The sequence below is a fragment of the Neovison vison genome, chromosome 13 (genome assembly GCF_020171115.1).
Source record: "Neovison vison isolate M4711 chromosome 13, ASM_NN_V1, whole genome shotgun sequence".
Lineage (NCBI taxonomy): Eukaryota > Metazoa > Chordata > Mammalia > Carnivora > Mustelidae > Neogale > Neogale vison.
Genome location: NC_058103.1, coordinates 93091301 through 93113090, shown reverse-complemented (window position 1 = coordinate 93113090; position 21790 = coordinate 93091301). Strand labels below are relative to the sequence as shown.

The 21790-nt window shown below is 43.1% G+C and overlaps 1 protein-coding gene across 1 annotated transcript in view; it reads right to left on the bottom strand.

Annotated features, from left to right (window-relative positions):
• RYR3 (ryanodine receptor 3) overlaps positions 1 to 21790 on the bottom strand; it is a 515475-nt gene that overhangs the window by 319620 nt on the left and 174065 nt on the right. Inside the window, 1 exon segment of the mRNA XM_044230143.1 lies at positions 1844 to 1951. Coding sequence (XP_044086078.1) covers positions 1844 to 1879 — 36 coding nt within the window. The 5' untranslated portion in view covers positions 1880 to 1951.

The window sequence follows — 21790 nt, the reverse complement described above, 5'->3', positions numbered from 1 at the left end:
AATCAACCAGCTCCCCCTCACCAAAGAGTCTATCAATAATGAGTTGTTGGTTTTGGAAAAAGAATGAAGAGTTAAAAATAGACTTGTTCCACAGAGCTGATGGGTAGATGCCTATGGAGGAAAGCCCTGGTACTGAGGTCAATGCAAGGCGGAAGCAGACACAGACTGCAATGAACATCCAAAGGAAAAAAACTCACCTGTGCTAATGCTGTGCAGTACAAAAAAAAAATCTATTCTCAGGTGGCTGAAAAAGCATATTATTTTAAACCAGAAGAGCGAAGAATCACAAACACTGGTGTTAAAGACTCTAGAAAACTAATTAAACATTCTAATTTTATAGGTGAGAACACCCCAAGAGATAATAAGCCTCATGTAAGATCACACTACGAGCTGGAAGATGACCTACATGTAAATACTGGTTCTCCTGAGTCCATGGTCATCAGCTCTTCCACCACAAATGAGACATTTCTTTCTTATGTATGAGTTCATTTGAGTCAAGTGAGAATAAATTGTGCTAGGTCCTACAAATTGTTCTTACCCTTATGCGATTTACTCCCCCATATAGGATGCAGAAAATTAGACTTGCAATTCTAGTACAGAATGAGGAAAACTATTTACTGACTGTTGCTCAAGCAAGGACACCTACCCCAAACCTGCGGGGTCAACAAAGTCTTCTCAGTAGATCTGGTATTTAAACTGGTTCCTTGAGGGAGAAGTAGAAATTACACAGAGGATGATAGAGAGGAGGAGGAAGCTGTTCTAAATGGAGGGAATAGCTGACACACATGGTCACAGGCAAAAGAGCACTGTCATGTTTGAGGAAGTGAAAGGAATTCAATATGGCTGAACACCGAGTGCCTGGGGTGATGTGGTGAGAGATAGGACAGGAAAGCTGAGCAGGACTCACAAATCCTGAAGGGCTTTATATCTAGTTAAGAATCTGGAACTTTTCTCAAGGTAGTGGGAAGACAAAGGGTTTTTAAAACAGGGAAGTATAAAGATTAGATCTGCATTTTGGAAAGAACATTATAATAGCTGAAAGAAAAAAAAATGGCGGCAGAGGTGGGTAAGTATAGAAGGAATCAAAGCAGTTAGTAAGCTGTTGCTGTAACCCAGAAGACAGGATAGTTGTCTAGTATGGTATCTAAGGGGGATAGGGAGAGATGCTTGGATTTGAGATATTCAGGCCATAGAGTCAAAATGCCTGATGATAAATGGATATAAATAGATGTATGTCATTTGGGAAAGAAAGTCAAAATTATTCTAAAAGTCTCTGGTTAAAGACTTGGGAGCTAGGAGCATAAGTCCTCAGTTTAATACTTAGGACCATTCTAGTAACAATAGAAACTCAAGACTGCTCTACATTTTCTCATCATGAGTGAAATTGTGGAGTTCTGGGAGTCAAAGAATGAACTCTACTAAAAATCCTCACGAAAATGCTATAACCTAGTTGTACTTCATTGGGACAGTCATAAATTTCTGATGAGAATTTTCCAAGAAAAAAGAACATCTAATAGGCACCCTCCATCTCAATGCCCTCCTCACATTCTGGTGGATTATGGGTTAGGGAAGGGGAGTAGATTCAATGACCTATATTCTGCTCATTCAGCATCAAGGGTGATCTCTTCCATTTTATGATGGAAGTTGATTAATCCAAAGGAAGCAGGATTAAGGTTGCTCAGTTATAAGAATCAAACACAGACAGAAAGTTTTAGTATCTCTATATGGATCAGTCAAGGATCTTAAGGTTTCATGGTTTGAAACTGGAGGAATGAAATGAAGTATGTACTTCTGGGCTGTGGTGTGTCCCAATCCCCACCTACAACATAAATCAGGTACTCACCCCTTCACCACCATTTTCACCTGTGTTGGCAAGCATTTCCTGCAGGGCTCTCACAGAGAGGGACTGTTCCAGCACAAAATTGCAGACGCAGAGATCTGGAGGAACATACTGTGGAAATAAAACAAGAATGAGGATACCTTCTCATATCAGTTGGGGATAGATCACACAATAACAATCTCAAGGGCAAAGAGCTTATCAACCAGTGAAAGGTGGATGGATGGATGACTAGGAACATAAAAGGTAGATTTCTCTTATTCAAATTAAGGTGGGTTTCAGGAAGGATTCTAAAGGATGAGAAGAAGAAAATCCCTAAGTCTCAAGGAAACAGTGACCAAGCTTTTAGGACCAACTTGAGTGCAGCTGGTGGTACATACAGGAGAGGACACACACACAGCATTGCTGAATAAGGGAAAAGAAATATACATTAATCAACACTGATGCCTGGGTAGGACCAAAGGAACAAAGCCACTGAGACCTCATCCATGATAATTTGTAAGAGGGCAATGGACAGACCACAGTGTGGCTCTGGGCAATAGTGACCATGATGGGGAAGCTATTTACTTAATAAGAAAACTTGGAGGCAATAGAGGGAATTAAGAGCTGTACAAATATAGTTCTGAACAAAGAAGTGTCCAGAATTATAAGAACTGAAGACCCCTACAACAATCACTCTAATTTATTATGTGCTCAGGTAACATAATAATTATCATGCTTGTTCTAGAATATTTGTCAATAATAGTTAAAGAGAGCCTTTGGCGCACACTGACTAGTAATAGCTAATGCTCACTGAGTACTTTCTCTGCGCCAAGCACTGTTCTAAGTGCTTTGAATATATTAACTCCCTTAATCCTCATAGCCATCCTGTAAGACAGGAATTATTAACATTCCAGTTTATAGCCAAGGAAACAGGCATAGAGAAGACAGAGAGAAGTTAGGTCTGCTGCCTGAGGTCATGGCTTCTATTTGGCTGAGTCAGATTCAAAGCCAAAGTCTATCTACTTAATTCTATCTACACTGTTCCGACCACTGATGGAAATATTAAAGCTATTTTTCACAACTAGAATATTTTCAGTCAGCAAATATTTAAATATTACATTTATAGAAAATACAGTGCTTGGTCGTGAGAAAGATATGAAGACACACATCACTGTTTCATAGGAGCTTAGACTCTAGTTTCATGATATGCCAATTTCCTTGGGAATATAGCTTATAACCAACTTACATACCAAGACTTTGTTTCCTATGGGGCACTGGAGAACATGGTCACTAGGAGAAAACAAGATTGAGGAATGAGGGCCAGAAGTCACCAACAGCTATATCTAACACTCTGAGACAGGTGAAGTGGTTTCCATGGATCTCCAATTTAAAAGCCAAAGCAAGCCCACTGCTCAGGCACAGATAACCTCTGATGTCAACATTTTCATTTGTAAAATAATGAAATGGGTAATCTCTAAGTGTCCTTTAATTTTGAAGTGTTTCATACATTATTTATCCCCCTGCCAACCTCAACACCACCAAATAAAATGATGTTTTACTTGCTGGACCTACTAATTCCCTTTATTAAAGTTTTTAGACTGCCAAGTCAAGGATGGGTAATCCTATCCCAGGGGTTAAGGACCTCTGGGCCACTTAAATTTTGAGGACTTTTCTACAAAGCATGTTTCCACTCAGGGTCAACACAGTCCAAAATCCTAAAAACCCAATCTTCCTAGAATTCTGGTATAACATACGATTTCCTGGTTCTTTTTATGAAAAAGACTATAGGAGAAACTATAATCAAGAGACAACAGCTTTTATTTTGTATATTTCTTGCTTTGTCTTCAAAGTCTGCTCTTGCTGTAGGTAATTAACTCATCTGTATGGGACTTGAGGGAGCCAACAGCTGTTAATGCCAGGCTGATCGTCACATCCAGGAAATGTTTCTAGATCATATACAGCATCGTTCTAAGTAGCATACACTATGACAGAACACTTCCCTAAAGGTCTTACACCATAAACATATCATCTAACTCCATTTTCCCAAATGCAATGCCTTCACAGAAAATGTCAGAGATTCCTTCCCACCACTTCTTAGTCTATCTGGATCTCATGTCACCAGAAGAGGAAGCCAAAGAGACAGAATTTGTGTGTTTCTTCTTCTTCCACTTCAGGAAAGCAGGTGTTTTGGAGATTTTTTATTCAGGAATGTCTGCAGTGATGGTTGGTACTTTAAAGGGAAGTTTTTTTTGTTTTTTTGTTTTTTTAGATTTATTTATTTGACAGAGATCACAAGTAGGCAGAGAGGCAGGCAGAGAGAGAGAAGAAAGGAAGCAGGCTCCCTGCTGAGCAGAGAGCCTGATGCGGGGCTCTATCCCAGGGCCCTGGGATCATGACCTGAGCCGAAGGCAGAGTCTTTAACCTACTGAGCCACCCAGGAGCCCCTAAGGGTACTTTTTGGCTAACCAACTGAATGATTTCAGCCTTCGTGCTCACTTTTACAAAAATCCTATGGAGTCCATTCTTCTGTAGACATAAGTCTTGTAGACGGGCCCCAGGGCTAGATATCCTGCCATGGCATGAGACTGTGTGATTCAAAGCCACTTTTCTCTCTTTCCTGGGTCTGGTTTACTTGGACAGAAGAAAGGAACATTTCCCCAGCACCACCATCATCCATCCTGATGGAGGACCACCAGTAATAGAGACACAAGACATGCTCCAACCATATTTGTCTTTTTCTTCCAGATAGGTAAGTCCCAAGGCAGTCATGACATCATTACTGGTACAAACAGCACACATAAATGGGAGACAACGGCTGTGGGAGAAAACCCCTCAAATGAAAGCCCTGTACCTCTTCTTGGTTTACACAGTTTCCTTACAGTTTAATTTTTCTACCTCTGGAGTATGGTCCTCACCTGGAGCCAGTACTTGGGGATAAGGTGACACCAGCCAAAGAGCACACAGAACAACATAGGGACGGTGGCGAGGGAAAAGACAGGGCAACAGGAGTATCCGGAGAAGGACAAAATGCAAGTAGTACCTTGTGACATAAACAAAGAGCAGAGCCCAGAGCCAGCTGACCTGCTACACCTGCTGCCAGTCTTAATTAAAGTCCACACAGGCCTGAGCTCCCTCCTCTCCGTTCTTCAAGAATGAGCAAAGGCCACTCGTCCATCAAAGCTAATTTGTTTGCAGCACGAGAGTCCCCCAGGAGGGCGGCTCATCCGCTCTGGGCTCTGGAGCCTGGGCCTCAGTCACTCTGCCTGGCAGGCATGCGGCCCATGTTTACCAATTCTTAGCATGGAGAGAAGGGCTCTGTTGACATCTGTTCTGACACAGCTCTTCATCTCTCTCCCCAGCCCCGTCCGCCACCTAGAGAAGTGCTACATTCCCGAATGCCCTCCAGAAAACCTTGAGATTCCAGGGCCCTGCAAAAGCCAGGAGCTAGGTATTCATTTAGCTCCATGATGTGGGAAGTAGAAGGGAGGGCCTGTGGACTCCCCATGGTCCATAAATCCACGTAACTTCTTCCTCACTGCACCAAAAGTGCTTTTTTTCAGGCTTACTAAAAGCAAGATGGTGGGCATCTGATGCTCTTGGTGTCAAATTCACGTAGCATCCTTCTGCCTAGCACCTCACAAGACGCTCTCAGCACTGTGCTGGCTTGTACTAGCCAGGCTTTGGGGGAGAGGAAGAGGGAGTCAGTTCCAAGTGGGGGAGAGTCTGTCCTCCCTCTATTCCCCTGTGAACCACACTCTGTTCTGGCTTTTGCTAATTCTCAAGCGGTGCAGTCTGTTTCGGAGTGTGGGTATCCTGAAAAATCTGTGTCATTCTACTTTGGGTATCCCCAGTACAAAGAACAGCAAGTGCTCAGCTCCAGTGTTCTTGAATGGACTCTGTGTTCTAGAAGACTCTCTGAGAGCATGTGGCTGGTGGTGGCTGTGGCTGTAGGCAAACTGGAGCGAGCACTTGCCTGGCTGGCTGGGCCCTTTCGCCAACTTGTTTACGATTCAAAGGGCCCCGTCGTGGGTCTCCTTCCACTTCTCCATTAATCTATCTGGATCTCACACAGTCAAGCCTTAATGATACACCACTTAAGTGTATCAATAGCTTTGAATTAAAAGCAATATTGGGTATGTTAGTTAAGTGTGAATACTCTTTTAACATTGGGCTCCATGAGGTCCGATATCTGCTCAACTGCTTATTAGATGAACGAGGATAAGCAGGTAACTTAGTCTCTGTCTCAGTTTCCTTATTTATAAAATAGAGATACAATAGTGTCTACTTCTCAGCAGAGACAGTTCTTATGTGTAAGAACTTAAAAATAGGGTCTGGTACCTAGAAACCAATCAGATATTATCCATCACAGAGCACTGAAATCAGAACATCAATAAGTCACTTATATGTTCATTTACAGATCTAGTATTTTTGAGGTTCTTATTATGTGTAAGGATAAAGCAAATTCCCCAGCCTTTAAGGTTGTGTGGTCAAGTGCAATGTCAGGGAAGCAAATGGACAATTTCCAAAGTATGCTTCCAAAGGCTCAGAGTGAGTAAGAAATGAGGAAGCATACAGAATTGAACGTGGCTGGGGTAGGAGGATGGGGAAGATTGGAGCAAGAGAGGGAAAAGAGAGGGAAGCAAGTAAAGGGAGGAGAGAAGCAAGGTTGAAGAAGAAATAGGCATTAGACTGAGAGGGTCTTGAGTCCCCTGTCAAGGAGTTTGGACTTTATCTTCAGAGCAAGAGAACATCATTAAAGGAAGTTATTCAGGAATTAGTCTAATCAATTTGTATTTTTGAAAGATCATTGTAGGTCCATTCTGAAGGAGGCTAGACCAAGGCAGAGAAACAAATTAGGGGTTTGTTGCCATGCGCTTGTTATTAGGTGACAATAGCATGAATTAAAGTAATGGAGTTGAATGTGGAGATACGAGAATTAATTTGAAATATCTTGAGAAAGTAGGAGAGGTGAGACCTGGCAATTAATGGAATATAGGAAATGAAGAAGATGACCAGGATGGAAAAGAGTGCAAAAAAGCTGGGGTTCAGTAAGAATAAGCCATACCATATATCAAAAGGACCACAGAGATGATAATTGTACTTGGCAAATTATCCACCGGAACCTCACATTTGGGCCAACAGATTGATGACAAGAGAGTGGAGGTCTCTGTGACTATGTATGGGTATCCCCTCAGATGTCAGCAGAGGTAGGCTCGTCTGAGAAAAGAGTGGGAATCTGAGAAGATGACGCATATTCTCCATAATAAGAGAGTTCCTGGAGATGCAGCCTCTAGTCAGCCCAATTAACCTTACTTTCCTTTTCCACGTCCATTAAGCAGGTCAGTTCCAAGTGGGGGAGAGTCTGTCCTCCCTCTATTCCCCTGTGAACCACACTCTGTTCTGGCTTGTCCCAACCAGGTTTCTGAGTACCAACCAGGTATCTGAGTACCACAATGCACATTCAGTACTGCCCTAGCTGCTGTGGGGAACAAAAGAAAAGGCCTGGCTTCTGTCCTTTAAGAAAAAATTTTTTTTAAGATTTATTTATTTGACAGAGAGATAGAGAGAGATCACAAGTAGGCAGAGAGGCAGGCAGAAAGAGTGGGGGAAGCAGGCTCCCCGCCGAGCAGAGAGCCGATGTGGGGCTCGATCCCAGGACCCCGAGATCATGACCTGAGCTGAAGGCAGAGGCTTAACCCACTGAGCCACCCAGGCGCCCCTGTCCTTTAAGAAATTTTAAACCTACTGTACTAAAGACATTATAGAACAACGCAAAAGAGAATATTCGGTCCTCAGTGGAGAGGTCGGAGTTCTACGTCCTGCAGGACACAGAGCCCTCTCAGCAATGTTGTGATCAGGAAAGCATAGCCCAGGCTGGCAGCTGGCCTCAAGAAGGTTTATGTGAACAAGAAGTTCCTGGCACATAAAAGAACTCAAATTTTTGTTTAATGAATGAACAAGACGGGGGAGTTATTCATTCCATTTTCTTGTGTCTTCTTCCCTTCTGTTTAAAATTCCATTAGTTGAAGCAGCATTTTTAAAGATTTTTATTTATTTATTTGACAGAGAGATCACAAGTAGGCAGAGAGGCAGGCGGGGGTGGGGGGGGAGGCAGGCTCCCTGCTGAGCAGAGAGCCCCATGGGGGACTCCATCCCAGGACCCTGAGATCATGACCTGAGCTGAAGGCAGAGGCTTAACCCACTGAGCCACCCAGGTACCCTGAAGCAGCATTTTTAAGTTACGAGCTTCACCGAACCTTTGTCCTTACTTTCCTTTGCCTTTTCATCCAGCTCCCCCAAGAAAAAGGTTCAAGCACTTGTGAGTGTCACGAGTCAGTAAAGGGAGTAGGCAAAGAAAGGAGAAGGTAGAGAACAATTTCTGCTTACTAATTTTTCTACCTATACCTTCCACGCCAGCCCCAGGTCTGAGCAAGTAGGTGCATGTATGTGACTGACACGGTATTATATTTATGTGCTGATGCGTTTGCATGGACTCAGGACTCAGTCTAACCTGCAAGGTGAGGTCATTTCTAATGCCCGGCATCTGGGGAGAAGCACTGCATGTGCTAGTAACAGGCAAAGATGGATTCAGTCTTCTGAATCCTGGCTTCTAGATGCATCGTGTTTGTTCTATTTCACTATACCACCTCAAAGAAAAGACATAACCATCACCCTGTGATGGCTTGATGTAGTCCTAACTAAAAGACCATGGACAAGAAGGCTTCCCAAGCTTCCCGGCACAGAAACCTAATCTCTCCTCCAGAAGATATTCCAGTTGGGTACACAGTGCTATTGGGTAAGACCAATTTTCCATGTAGGATAGCATTAGGATGGCTGGAGATGGCATGTGTGACTTGAATTTCAGGAGCTTTAAGCATTTGACAGACATTATCTCATTCACCTCCATACAGCAGACATGAGCTCATTTTGTGGACTTCCTCTCCTATTGATAATACATAATTATTTGTATCGTGCTTATGCTGAAAAGGCAGAACCAGCCATTAACCAAACTAATACCCACATCTTGTCCCAACCAGGTTTTATGTAAATATTTATGCAGTTAAGTATTTTTTAAACCTACCTTTGTCATCTCTAAGTTTTTGATAAATTTATAATAAAGTTATACACTGAATGTTTAAATATGAAGATGTTGCCTAGCTTTTGGATTTCTGTAAAGATATAGGATGGTTCTACAACTGTTTGAGAGACAACTCAACTGAGGTACAAAGGAATTGGGTAAAACTTAGATGGGCAAGTGGAGAAACAAGAGTAGAACCCATATGTACATTTTAAATGCATCCATTTACTGACCTATATAATTTTACTAGGTATTGTGCTGAATTCTTTATAAATATTCTCCCATTTAACACTAATCTTGACCCTTAGGGAAGAGATACTAAGCCGATTTTACAGATGAGCAAACAGACTCAAGCGCTGAAAAAGCTGCCTCACAATCACATCTGGAAATGACACCTAAATCCTGAATTTCAAGCTCAGCTCTTTCTGATTGACCCTGTGTCAGTACTCCTGAAGGTCTCATCCCTACCCCAAGCTCGAAGAATTCTAACTACTAGGCTGCCTCCTCTCAAGTTTTATATTTTAATGACAAGTTAAGGGTTTCATATGAGATTCCTGACTCTCTTAGAGTTCTCTATTTTGGAAGAGCCACTGGGAATATAACGGCTACAACAGCAGTAAGTGAGACAATCAGAGATGAAGAACTTCACAAAATTGAGGTTTCTGGCGAGCAAGATCACACAGGCTGTCACATCTGAGATGGACTTCCCACATAAGTGCTCTCTTCCAAGAGACAATTTAACTCTGGGCAAGATGGGACAGGTTTCCACCAAAGATAGACATGTGTAGATTTGAAACATGTACCTATCCAGATGGTAAACATTTTGAGGGAAGAGACTTTGCTTATCTGTATTAAGAGCAGTTATCATGAAACAAGTTTGAAGATGTATAAAAACTTGCTTAATTTTTTATGTTTTAATGCTCTGCTATGATAAAGGATAGAGGGTCTTTCTGAAAGTATAGACAGTCACTATTCACAACAGTTGAGTTCCAATTTTTGCTTACACTGTTGCCAACAAAAGCCATTATATATAAGTGGTGTGGTATACATGTATTTTAAAGATTTATTTATTGAAGTAATCTCTACACCCAACACGGGGCTTAAACTCCCAACCTGAGCTGTGATCAAGAGTTACACGCTCTTCCAACTGAGCCTGCCAGGCACCCGTCACAAAATTTAAACACACAGCTGGAAAACATTCTTTTGGGGAAGAAGAGGAGGAAGAGGTCATTATCTTTGAAAGAAGGAAGTGACGAAGGTCCCTTCTGATCGATGCCTGAGGAGTCAGTTACAAGAACACACACCCTCAGCATCCAGCAGTCTATAGGTGTGTGCAAGTGAGGGGGGAGTGGGAGGGAGAATCTCAAGCAGGCTCCATGCCCAGTGTGGAGCTCAATCTCAAGACCCGGAGATCATGACCTGAGCTAAAATCAAGAGTTGGATGCTTAACCGACTGAGCCACTCAGGCACCCCTAGGTGCATGTCCATTGCAGGATGAGGGAGTTGTTCGGGAAAAACTGACAGCTGTTGAAAATCACTGCCACAGCACAAAGAGACTTACTAAGAAGAAGCACCCACCACCATGGGCAAGGGAGGGCAGTGTCTGATGCCATGCTGGCCTGAGGTTTACTACAAGACAAGAGCAAGGAAAGGCATGGAATAAGCTGATCCCATGCAAGGAAAAGGGAGATGGCTATTAAGTTATTAAAAGGTGTTGATTCTAGAAAAAAATAAAAACTACTTCTACTACCAGGAATCTAAATAATTATTAAATAATTACTCAACGCTTGCTGAAAGTTTTTAAAAAAAGGTTTACTCATTTTAGAGAGAGAGTGAGCCTGCATGAGCAGGGGAGGGGTGGAGAGCAAGGGAGATAAGCAGAGCCCCATCAGTCATGTGGATAAGGTCAGGACCTAAGCCCAAACCAAGAGTCAAAGGCTCAGCCAGCTGAAGCACCCAGATGCCCCAGTGAAACATTTTCTATGCAAGGGAGGTTCCATGGCCACCTAAGAAGCAGGAAGTCCAAACTTCAGGACAAATATCCTTTGACAAAAGTCTTGTTGAGAAATGCCAACCAAAAGTGAGGAAGAACTAAAAACACCCACAGTCATAGTTCCTATGCTTCACCTGTGAAATGCCCAGACACCAGTTATTTAATGGACACTGACTTCTCCTGGGGGTGGGGGGAAGATTGTTAATTCAAGTGAGAGCAATACCTGCAACATCAGTTACCCTTTTGATGATCCTCAGGGATTTCTCACAAGAGCTACTACAAATAAGCTTGCTCTGGAAGAATGAATGGAGAAATATGGCGGGGCCGAGAATCTCCTGGGTAAGACTGCTAATATTTCAGATTCCTGGGGCCCTAATCAAGGCAGCTACTTTCAAAGACTATCCCAGATGATTCTGAAGCAGGCAGTCTCTGAACCCAATTTGAGAGACACTGCAGAGCAACTGGACCAGACAAATGAATTCAGGATCCTGGAAAGTAGTGGATTCTCACTCTAGATCCTTCCTTAAAGAGTTCATTAAAATATAAAATTTTCTTTCAAATGAATAATCCCCCAATGTGAAATCCACATGACCATTGTTTTTAATAATCTTGCCTAAAATGATCCCATCCAAAAGTAACATCTAGGTGTCCGGGACACCTAGTTTTCTGCCAAGCATCAGTGTTTCTGGCACAGTTAGGAAGAATGTTACCAAGGGCTTGGCAAAAATTAGTGCTACGAAGCTGGTGTTCTTTAAAATAAGAAGAAAGGGCAGCCAAAGAAGCAGAGACAAAACGCTGGGCAGCTGGTGGCTAAAACTGCCTGCTGGGAGAAAGCGGAAGTGACAGGCTAGATGGCTGGTTTGGTTCTGGACTGAGCCAAGATCCCCCCATCGACCCTCCCCTACCCCCCGCCCTGCCCAGCATGGCCACCATGTTAAGTAAGGAAGGTGCCAAAAGGCTTAAACTTGGAACACTTGCATCTCGAAAAAACAAGCTGAGTGGCAAAGCAGAAAAATGTACCTACTATTTATGGAGAGAGATATCTAAAACAACTCTTTATATGGTCCTTTAAAAAGATGGCTACATATAAAAGCTTAGCTTAATGAGGGGCACAGGTAATACACCAAGCTCTGTGGATATATAATAAGATCCCAACACCAACTGTTATTTTGCAGAGTTTGTGTATCTGAAAAAGAGTAGAGCTCAGGAAAGAGGCTAAGCAACATGTCAGCAGGGAGATGGACCCTGCATACCTGTCCCAGATTCCCTGATGGTGTTAGGAGCATGAACGCCGGCTAGAAAAGCACAGGGTCCAAGACGATGAAGTTAGAAGGAGGTGTGGTGGGCAGATATACCAAGGGATGAGGTGAAAACTGAGAGGGGTGGGCTGGTAAAGTCTAGCTCAACCTAACATTTATGTGTTAGTCTCCAGCTTGACTGACTTGAGCGTTGGTTTAAGAACATGGACCAGCATTGCACTGTCCAAGTGTTCTCTTCTCCCTTTTAAGTGATGATATGGTTGTCAAAGAACTTGGAAACCATGGTAAGGTTGCTCACTATCACCAAAGCAGAGGTACTCAGCGGCTGCAGGACAGAATTTGTCTCTTGGCCATTTCATTACACACCAGGAAGTTGATGATTGAGGAAAGCATTATGGGGAACCACGGAGAGCGGAGAAAACGCCGAGCTAGAGCTGAAGGCTGCCAGAGAGAACAGAGATGCTGGGTGCTCAAAGGCAGTGCTGTTCTGTATGGTGCACTTGTCATTAGCATCACTCATCTCTTTAGGGGGAAAGCTCCAATGTATGGGGGTCCTGCCTTGACTGTAGCACCAGCCCCACAAATCTTGTGGACTCGGGATCTCAGGTCAACACAGAGCTCGTGGCAATGAAGGGCAAGGACAACAGCTTGGCTTCCAAATGGTCTGATTTTTTTCCCCCCAGTGACCCCTTCCCACTCTCAAATGGCATCCAGATTCCAATGTGGAAATGCATTTTTATTTCTGCCCACCCCATGAAGTTTTTGCTTTGACAGAAATAAGCGTATCACTATAAACTAAGTTCTGGATCAAAAAATATTTTGGCAGGAGTGTATGGACAGATGTTCATAAAATTTGCAGTTATGAAAAAGCCTTTGTGATGATAAGTAACAGTCATAAATACTCTTCGCCAATATGGAAAAAGTACTTTTACACCCATATGGAGAACTAGACCTCATCCATTCTAACTGCCTCATAGACTCTGAGCCAAACTATTACCACCAGATGCTTACATTTACAAAGATTAGCACTGCATGCAAGGGTTAATACTAAGCAACCCCATTTACAAGGGGGTGTATAATACTCATCACACAGATTTTAAAACATGTACAGACAGCAGGGAGCCAGCACTGTCCATCAGTAGCTGCAGGAGTTAGAGACATTCACTTAGAAGAAGAACTGCTTGAAAAACAAAATGAAAAATAAACTCCTGGAACTATACCAAAATAAAAAGCTCTTACACAGCAAAGATGGAACAAAACAAAAAGGCAACCTACTGGAAGGGAGAATATATTTGCAAATTATATATCCAATGAGGGGTTAATATCCAAAATATCTAAAAGGATTCTACAACCCAACATCAAAAAAACCCAATTAATATGACTAAAAGATAGGCAGAAAACATGAATAGAGATTCTTCTGAAGACAACACGCAGATCACCAGAAGACACGTGCAACGATGTTCAACAGCACTCATCATTAGGGAAATCCAAATCCAAAACCACAATGAGATACCACCTTACGCCTGTCAGACTACTAGAACCAAAAAGACAAGTAACAAGTGTTGGTGAGGATGTGGAGAATAAGGAACCCTCGTGCCCTGTTGGTGGGGATGTAAATTGGTAAAGTCACTGTGGAAAATAGCATGGAGTTTCCTCAAAAGATTAAAAAACACAGAACTACCATATGACTCAGCAATTTCAGTGCTGGGTATTTACCCAAAGAAAACAAAAACCACTAATTTGAAAAGATATATGTGCCCCTGTGTTTGCTGCAGCTGATTTACAATAGTTCAGATATGGAAGCAACCTAAGCGTCCACCCATAGATGGATGGCTAAAGAAGATGCGATACACAAACACACCCTATTACTCAGCCATAAGAAAGAATGAGACCAGGGCACCTGGGAGGCTCAGTGGGTTAAAGCCTCTGCCTTTGGCTCAGGTCATGATCTCAGGGTCCTGGGATCGAGCCCCACATTGGGCTCTCTGCTCAGTGGGGAGCCTGCTTCCCCCTCTCTGCCTGCTTGTGCTCTCTGTCAAATAAATACATAAAAGCTTTAAAAAAACAAAAAAGAACGACACCTTGCCTTTGCCAACAAATGGATGGACCTGGGGGTTATTACACTAAGTGAAATAAGGCATAAAAAGACAAAAATTTATGATTTCATTATCTAAAAACAAAAGAACAGACAACTAAACAGACCCAGAAGTACTGAGAATGAACCGACGGTTGTGGGATGGGAGGAGAAGGGATAGGCAAAAAGGGGAGTGGGGCATAGAGCTGTCTAGTCATGGAGTAAGTCACAGGGCTACTAATAAAGAAAGCTTCATTGGAGTGGTAGTAGAGAGACCTATGACCTACTTCAATTAGCTCCTCTTCAATAATGTCTTTCTTACCAGGAAACATTTTAAGTATGGAGTTGGACAATTATCTGTAAAGACCAGTTGGATCCCATTCTCTCCACAGCTTTCTTCATTGAAGTCACCAATCCCTTTTCACTCAGGGCATAAACCGGCTTTGAGCAATGCAAGGAAACCATAAGGAGAGTTAGTCTCTTCCTACTTGAACCCAACGCATCACTTCAGCATCTAGTGAAGCCGGCCAGGAAATACATGTCAAATACTTCCTCTGCCCAACTACCCCAGTTCATATACTGGACCATCACCTGAGCTCCCTTCCTCTCAGCTCCACTAAGTAACTAACCCAGGTTACTGAAGTTCACCATCAAAAAATGAGGCCAGAGGGGCGCCTGGATGGCTCAGTGGGTTAAAGCCTCTGCCTTCGGCTCAGGTCATGATCCCAGGGTCCTGGGATCGGGCCCCACATGGGGCTTTCTGCTTAGCAGGGAGCCTGCTACCCCCTCTCTCTCTGCCTGCCTCTCTGCCTACTTGTGATCTCTGTCTGTCAAATAAATAAATAAATAAACAAATCATTAAAAAAATAATGAGGCCAGAGAATAGACGTTCGAAGACAGATTACGGAGTTTTCTTTCCCCTCCTCTCCTGGACAATGAGGAGTTACCTCCAGTAAATAATGATTTAGAGGGAGGAGGGGCAGAGGTAAAGGGAGAGAGAGAATCTGAAGAAGGCTCTGAGCCCAGTGTGGAGCTGGACACAGGACTCAGTCTCACACCCTGAGATCATGACCTGAGTTGAAATCAAGAGTTGAACACTTAAGCCACTTGAGCCACCCAGGCGCCCCCCTCTACCAAAGAAGGGTTGAGTTAACTTGGCTCCATGAGAGAGAATGAACACATTGATGGAAACTGACGGAGCAATGACACACCTGAAAAAGCAAAGTCCTTCTTCATGGTGACCTAAGCATGTCAAGACCCTGTAGAGATAAATGCTTCAATTTACCCAGCTGCTCTCCAGGGACATCTGTCCTTATGTCCTCAGTGAGTAAGACAGAGGTGAAAGGCATGTTTCATGTCTTATTAAACTTCTACATTTTGGGAAAGAAGCAACTTCATTCACTACTATAGCAATTGGGAACTTTCCATGACAGGCTATATGGAAGCTTGAACATGATGCTAATCAAGTCAAGGGCGTAGCTTTGCTTCATTTTGTGAGGACATCTATACCCCTAAGCTGGCTAGCTACTTTAACATTCCTTAGTCAAACAAGGAAACAGGTGTCAAAGGCTGATGACTGCAAATTCAACCATGCGACAATTTCTAAATTGTGGCTTGAGGAGTACCTGTATAAGAATCATACATTCATTTTTGCTTTGTTTTGTTTTGTTTTGTTTTGGTTCTTAAAGAGAGATACCTAGGTGGCTTAGTTGGTTAAGCATCTGCTTTCAGCCCAGGTCATGATCCCAGAGACCTGGGATCAAGTCCCACATTGGGTTTCTTGCTCAGTGGGGAGCCTGGTTCTCCCTCTGCCTGCTCTGCCTTCTGTTCCCCATGCTTGTGATCTCTGACAAATAAGTAAATAAAATCATAAAAAAAAAGAAAGAAAGAAAAAGCAGATTTCTGGCCCCACCCAAGACAAGACATAAGAGAATACACTCTGAGGAGCACTGTCCTTCCGGGTGAGCTCTGGGCCAAAGCCCCTAGATGCTGGCCAGGCTTATTTTGTTTTTTAAAGATTTTATTTATTTGAGAAAGAAAGATACAGAGAGAGAGGAAGAGCAAGTGCATGTGTGCGCACCAGTTGGGGGGTGGAGAGCAGCGGCAGAAGGAGAGGGAGAAGCAGGCTCCCCGTTGAGCAGGGAACCCAATGCAGGCTTGGTCCTAGGACCCTAAGATCATGACCTGAGTGCAAGCAGACACTTAACTGACTGAGCCACCCAGGTGCTCAGGCTTATCATCTTTAAAGATAAAACATTCTGACATGACTTACTTGGAAAACCAAGTAGTGAGCAAACACAACTTATTTTTCAGCTTGAACGGAAATCAGAGAAGACTGCAGAAACTTTCTCATGAACATACAAAAGTTCTCCTCTTTCTTAGCTGTATTTTGCACCCAAACTACTCTCTGGCTGTTTACTAGAGGCTCTGCCAATGAGAACACTATGGCTTCTTTGTTGACACGGTCTCAGAGCTTGCATTAATTACTAAAAACACACCTCATCTTTGGGTGAAAGAAGTGAAGCTGTCTGAACCCCAATTCCACAGCTAATCGGGGTAACAATTCAAAACTCAAGTCTCAAGGGACTGCTTCTGGGATGAAAGAGGCAGCTTGGAGATCAGTGATCCCACCCTCCCTCCACTTCTATGCGGCAGTGTATGTGAATCTCCCCAAAGAGAGAGCAGTCTGTTCTGTTTGGAAGTAGAAATATCCTGGGGTGTATAGAGAAGTGCTCAAGCGGGGCTTGAGGCAAAAATCCTTGATGAAAGTGCTCCAAGAAGAAATGGATCATTAGGTCAAAGGGTTTTAAATTTTGCCAACCACTCTACAGTTCACAAACAACTGTCTGAGAGAGGCTTACAGATAGCTCTCTTGCAACCAGCTGTTTGCATCTTCTAAAGGCTTTGGATAAGGCTCAGTTGAGTTTAAGTGAACTGAGAGGAAAATTATATGAAAATGTCCTAATAGAGAAATCAGCTCAATTCTGGAATGACTGCATTAAGAACACTTTGTAAGCATTCCCTGAAATATAATGTGCATGAGCAAAAACAAATTAATTCTCCAATGTGCTGGAATTATTTTAAATCACCTATTTGCTGCATGTCAGCAAATGAAGAACAAACAAAATATTGTTTGCAAAGGATTCAAGGAATTTTTCAGTTCATGTAGTTTGTTCAGGTCACTCTTAAAAAGAATGAAGCTTTAGGTGCACGTGGGTGGCTCAGTCACTTAAGTCTCTGACTCTTGGTTTCAGCTCAGGTCATGATCTCATGGGTCATGAGATCAAGTCCTGAGTTGGGCTCTGGGCTCACTGGGGAGTCTGCTTGAAGAATCTGTCCCTCCCATCATATTTTCTCTCTCTCATAAATATATAAATCTTTTTAAAAAGTAGGAAATTTTAAAGAATAAAACTATTGAATGAACTACTGAAAAGGAGAAGGTATTAACTTAAATGTCTGGAAATCTTAACTTCAAAATCAAGATTAAACATTTCCTTTACAAAACTCTCCTCACAGGACAGTCACAATCAGACCTGAGAGGTTATCCTGTGTAACATTTTACAGCAAGCTGGAGAGAGAACTTTCCCACATCACTGTCCAGTGTTCTTTAGAAACAGCTTGATCTGTGAATTATGAATATGCACGTAACTTCAACAGATTACACAGAAGTTCATAATCATGACTTAAGTTTACTCCCAGGTTTTAAAATACCCATGAGGAATACAAATGGTACACATGACAGGAATTGCGTTCTTAAGATTCAAGTTCTAACACCAATGCAGTACACCATGTTTCTTCCACGTAAAAGCAACAAATGAAAAAGAGGTAATCACGGGGGAAAAGAAGGCAAGTCTTTGTGATATAATTAGGAAGTTCGGGAGTTGATGGAGGAAGAAAAAATCCTGCTAATCGAGATCAAAATAGCAGCCATTAGGTCTGAAGAGCAAAAGTGCTCAGGACTGCGGAGGAGCCCGGGTATGAATCATACCTACTCATAATTCACCTGGGGCCATTTGCCTGCTGCGAACAAGTAAATGACAAATGAACAGCAGAGCTATGGTGCCACCTTACACACTGAATAAATTCTTTGTAAAGATTCCCACCACTAAGGTACAGACTGTCTTTAAATAAAAAGAGGAGACTGGTGTTGCCTTAAGCAGATAAGTTATCACAAGAGTATTAATAACTCAAGTAGGAAGGTGAACAATACAGAAGAGGGAAGATCTCAGAGTTAAAAGATACAATTTTTCTTTTAAAAAAAAAACTAGGTCTTCAGACACAGCAAATGAAAAATGCATTGAAAAACCTGACACACGAGGGGCACCTGGCTGGCTCAGTTGGATAAGCATCTGCCTTCAGCTCGGGGTGTGATCTCTGGGTCCTGGGATCGAGGCCCCATCCCCCGACACCTGTCCCTCAGGCTCCTGGGAGGCTGCTTCTTCCTCTCCCTCTGCTCCTCTGCTCCCCACTCCTGTTCTCTTTCTCTCTCAAATAAATAAATAAAATCTTTTTAAAAAACCCTGACATGTGTTAAACTTAATTTTATGTTATTTCTTTGGATAGCTGTTTCCCTTCTCATCTCTTGACAGTCAGAAATAGCAAAGCATGAGGCTCTGTGTGGATGCAGAAATAAGAATAAAACTTCCTGAAAGAAAACAGTCGAGCTGCTAATTGAGAAGAACCAAAGCCGTGTCTTTCAGAATCTGGGCAGCTAGAACTAAACTCCAGCCCCCTGACTTAGTGAATTCACATACTGACCAACGGGAAATGAACCTTTTTTTTCCCTCCCTGTGCAAAGCAATACTAGTGTCTGGTCCACTATGCACAGTAACTTGAGGCAGGGTAGCTGCTCAGTGCAGAGAGCCTACCCGGTTCCCCAGGACTGCACCAGAGGGCCAGCTTACCAGGCTGGCACGACTGTACAGAACACTCCTAGCCATTTCTGTTCACTTGTACACGTTGGACGGCAAACCTTGGACATGCAAACAGGAACTCCGGCAGCTAAGAGAAAAAGAACATCTTGTCTAACAGAATGACCATCCAGTCTCCATTTCCTCATGCCACAGCATGGCCGCCATCCCCCAGAAGACTGTAGGCTAAGCCCATAAAGGCTATTACCTTTTTTTCTCTTGGAAAACTTCCACTGTGTAAATTCTCTGTCCCATTATTTTTCCTCTTCTGTGTGGTCATTTCCTTAATGCTCTCCCCATCCAATCTCCTCACTTAGCCCCTTCTCCCTTCCAGAACACCTACTCTATGATCAACATGTCCCCTCATCTGCTCTCTACATTCTGCCTGAACACCAGCTGAACAGATGAAACCCAACTCCTCCCAGAGGACCCCACTTCCCTTGGGGACCTCTCAATGACAGGATGCTCATTCTCTTACACCTTGTGTGACTGAAGGTTAGGAGGTGGATTCTGCATCTCCTTCTCCCATCAAGGCTATCTCCAGATCATTACTCTTCCACAAGTTAACTCCTCTTCTTTAACCTTCCTACTCTTGGTAACCTCATTCTCCATTCCCTCCCTCACTGCTCTTTGTGTATTTCCTGGACCTGCCCTTCACTGAAATCTCAGATTCCTTTTCATTCCTACTCCTGGTCATTTGAACATTCACACTATTACATGTATTGTTGAATACCTGTAACACTAAACACTAAACACTAAAATTGTTGAATTATGTCCTCTCAAAACATGTGAAGACCTGACCCCACAGGGTCAGGTGAATATGTGAATAAGACCATATTTGGAAATAAGGTCTTTGAAGATTATCCAGTCAAGGTGAGGTCAGTGGGGTGAGACCCAATCCAATGTGACTGATGTCCTTATAATAAGAGGGAGACCCCATGTGAAGACAACACACATAGAAGAGGGCCATGTGAAGATGAAGGCAGATATTGGGGTTATGCAGTTATAAACCACAGAACACATGGGGCTACCTAAAATTGGAATGGGCAAGGAGGGATCCTCCCACAGAGATTTAGGTTGGGAGCATGTCTTTGCCAAAACCTTGATTTCAGATTCTAGCCTCTTGAACTACAAGGGAATAAGTTCTGTTATTTTTAAAGATTTTATTTATTTATTTGACAGACAGAGATCACAAGTAGGCAGAGCGGCAGGCAGAGAGAGAGAAGGAAGGAAGCAGGCTCCCTGCTGAGCAGAGAGCCCAATGCGGGGCTCGATCCCAGGACCCTGAGATCATGACCTGAGCCAAAGGCAGAGGCTTTAACCCACTGAGCCACCCCAGGTGCCCCAAGTTCTGTTATTTTTAAAGCCACTTAATGGGTGATAATTTGCTACACAGCCATAGGAAACTAATGTATTATATGAATAATCCATCACATACTATGGCCTCTCAGTGACTTTGCTTTTTCTTTACCAATGATCTTCTATTCTCCAGCTCAGCCACCCTGTCTCATGCTCACACTCTGGAACCATGTTTTCAATGAAACCACTCCACCCTGAAACCTCCAGTGAGCCTACTGTCTCACCGTCCACCCATCTTCCTGCTTGCTTATACACTCAATTGCTCTCATTTCTCATTTCTGTTTTTATCCTTATTCCTTCTTGCCTGCACTCAGCTTAAATTCCAAGAACTCACTGATCAGAGTCCCAGACTCTCTTGCCCCTTTATCATTGATCAAAGTCACCTGCAACACCTTGACCCTAGCTGAATCAACTATCCACTGTCTTCATGTGCTGGGACAACTAGGCACTGCTGAGGAGAACACAGAAAACTGACAGCACTAAAATTAATGCTCATTAACGTCAAGTGGCGCTCGATGCTGGGACCACACACTGCTCAGCAATCCCACACTCTTCTCTCTCCAAATGGACAGAACCCACCCAACTACTCTTATCCATACCTTTGTTTTCTCATTCAATGGCACAGAATTTCCTCCTTTACTTTAAAGTTAGTTCCTCCTCTGTTCCTAACCCCAGTCCCTTCCATTACGCCAGCCATTTTCACACTCAGCCATCTCTTTCCTCTCCTGCATCTTCTCTCCTCCTCCTCCTCCACGTGCACCTTCCCATGACCACTTACACGTGCTGAAGTCTTTCCAATTACAAAAATCCCTCCATTCTCCAACACTCTCCAGCCACTGAGCTCTCTCTTTGAGAGATCATCTGCATAGGTTGCCTTTCTTTTTTATTTCTCAATCTTCGCTTCCTCTAAATCAGCTTCTGAAACTATAAACCGGCCTGTGCCTTCACCACCCCACTGATGACTCACCAAGACTGCTGCTGGTCTCCATGTCACTACCTCTAATGGACACATTCCAACCTTAAATTACTTGACTTCCAAGTGGCGTTCTACCCTACTGACAATACCCCTTCCTTTGTACTCTTGCCTTTGCTTCCTGTGGCTTCTAGAACACCACCCATGACTCTTCTTCCCTGAGCTCTCAGGGTGCTCCTTCTCATTCTGATGTTCCTCTTCCTCCACTCATTTTTAAATATTGACATTTTCCAGGCCGTCTTGTTTTTTAATCCATTATTTGCCACTCACTCTCACAGCTTGATTTACCAGCTTTTAGCCATTATCTCCTAAATATTACCTCTGT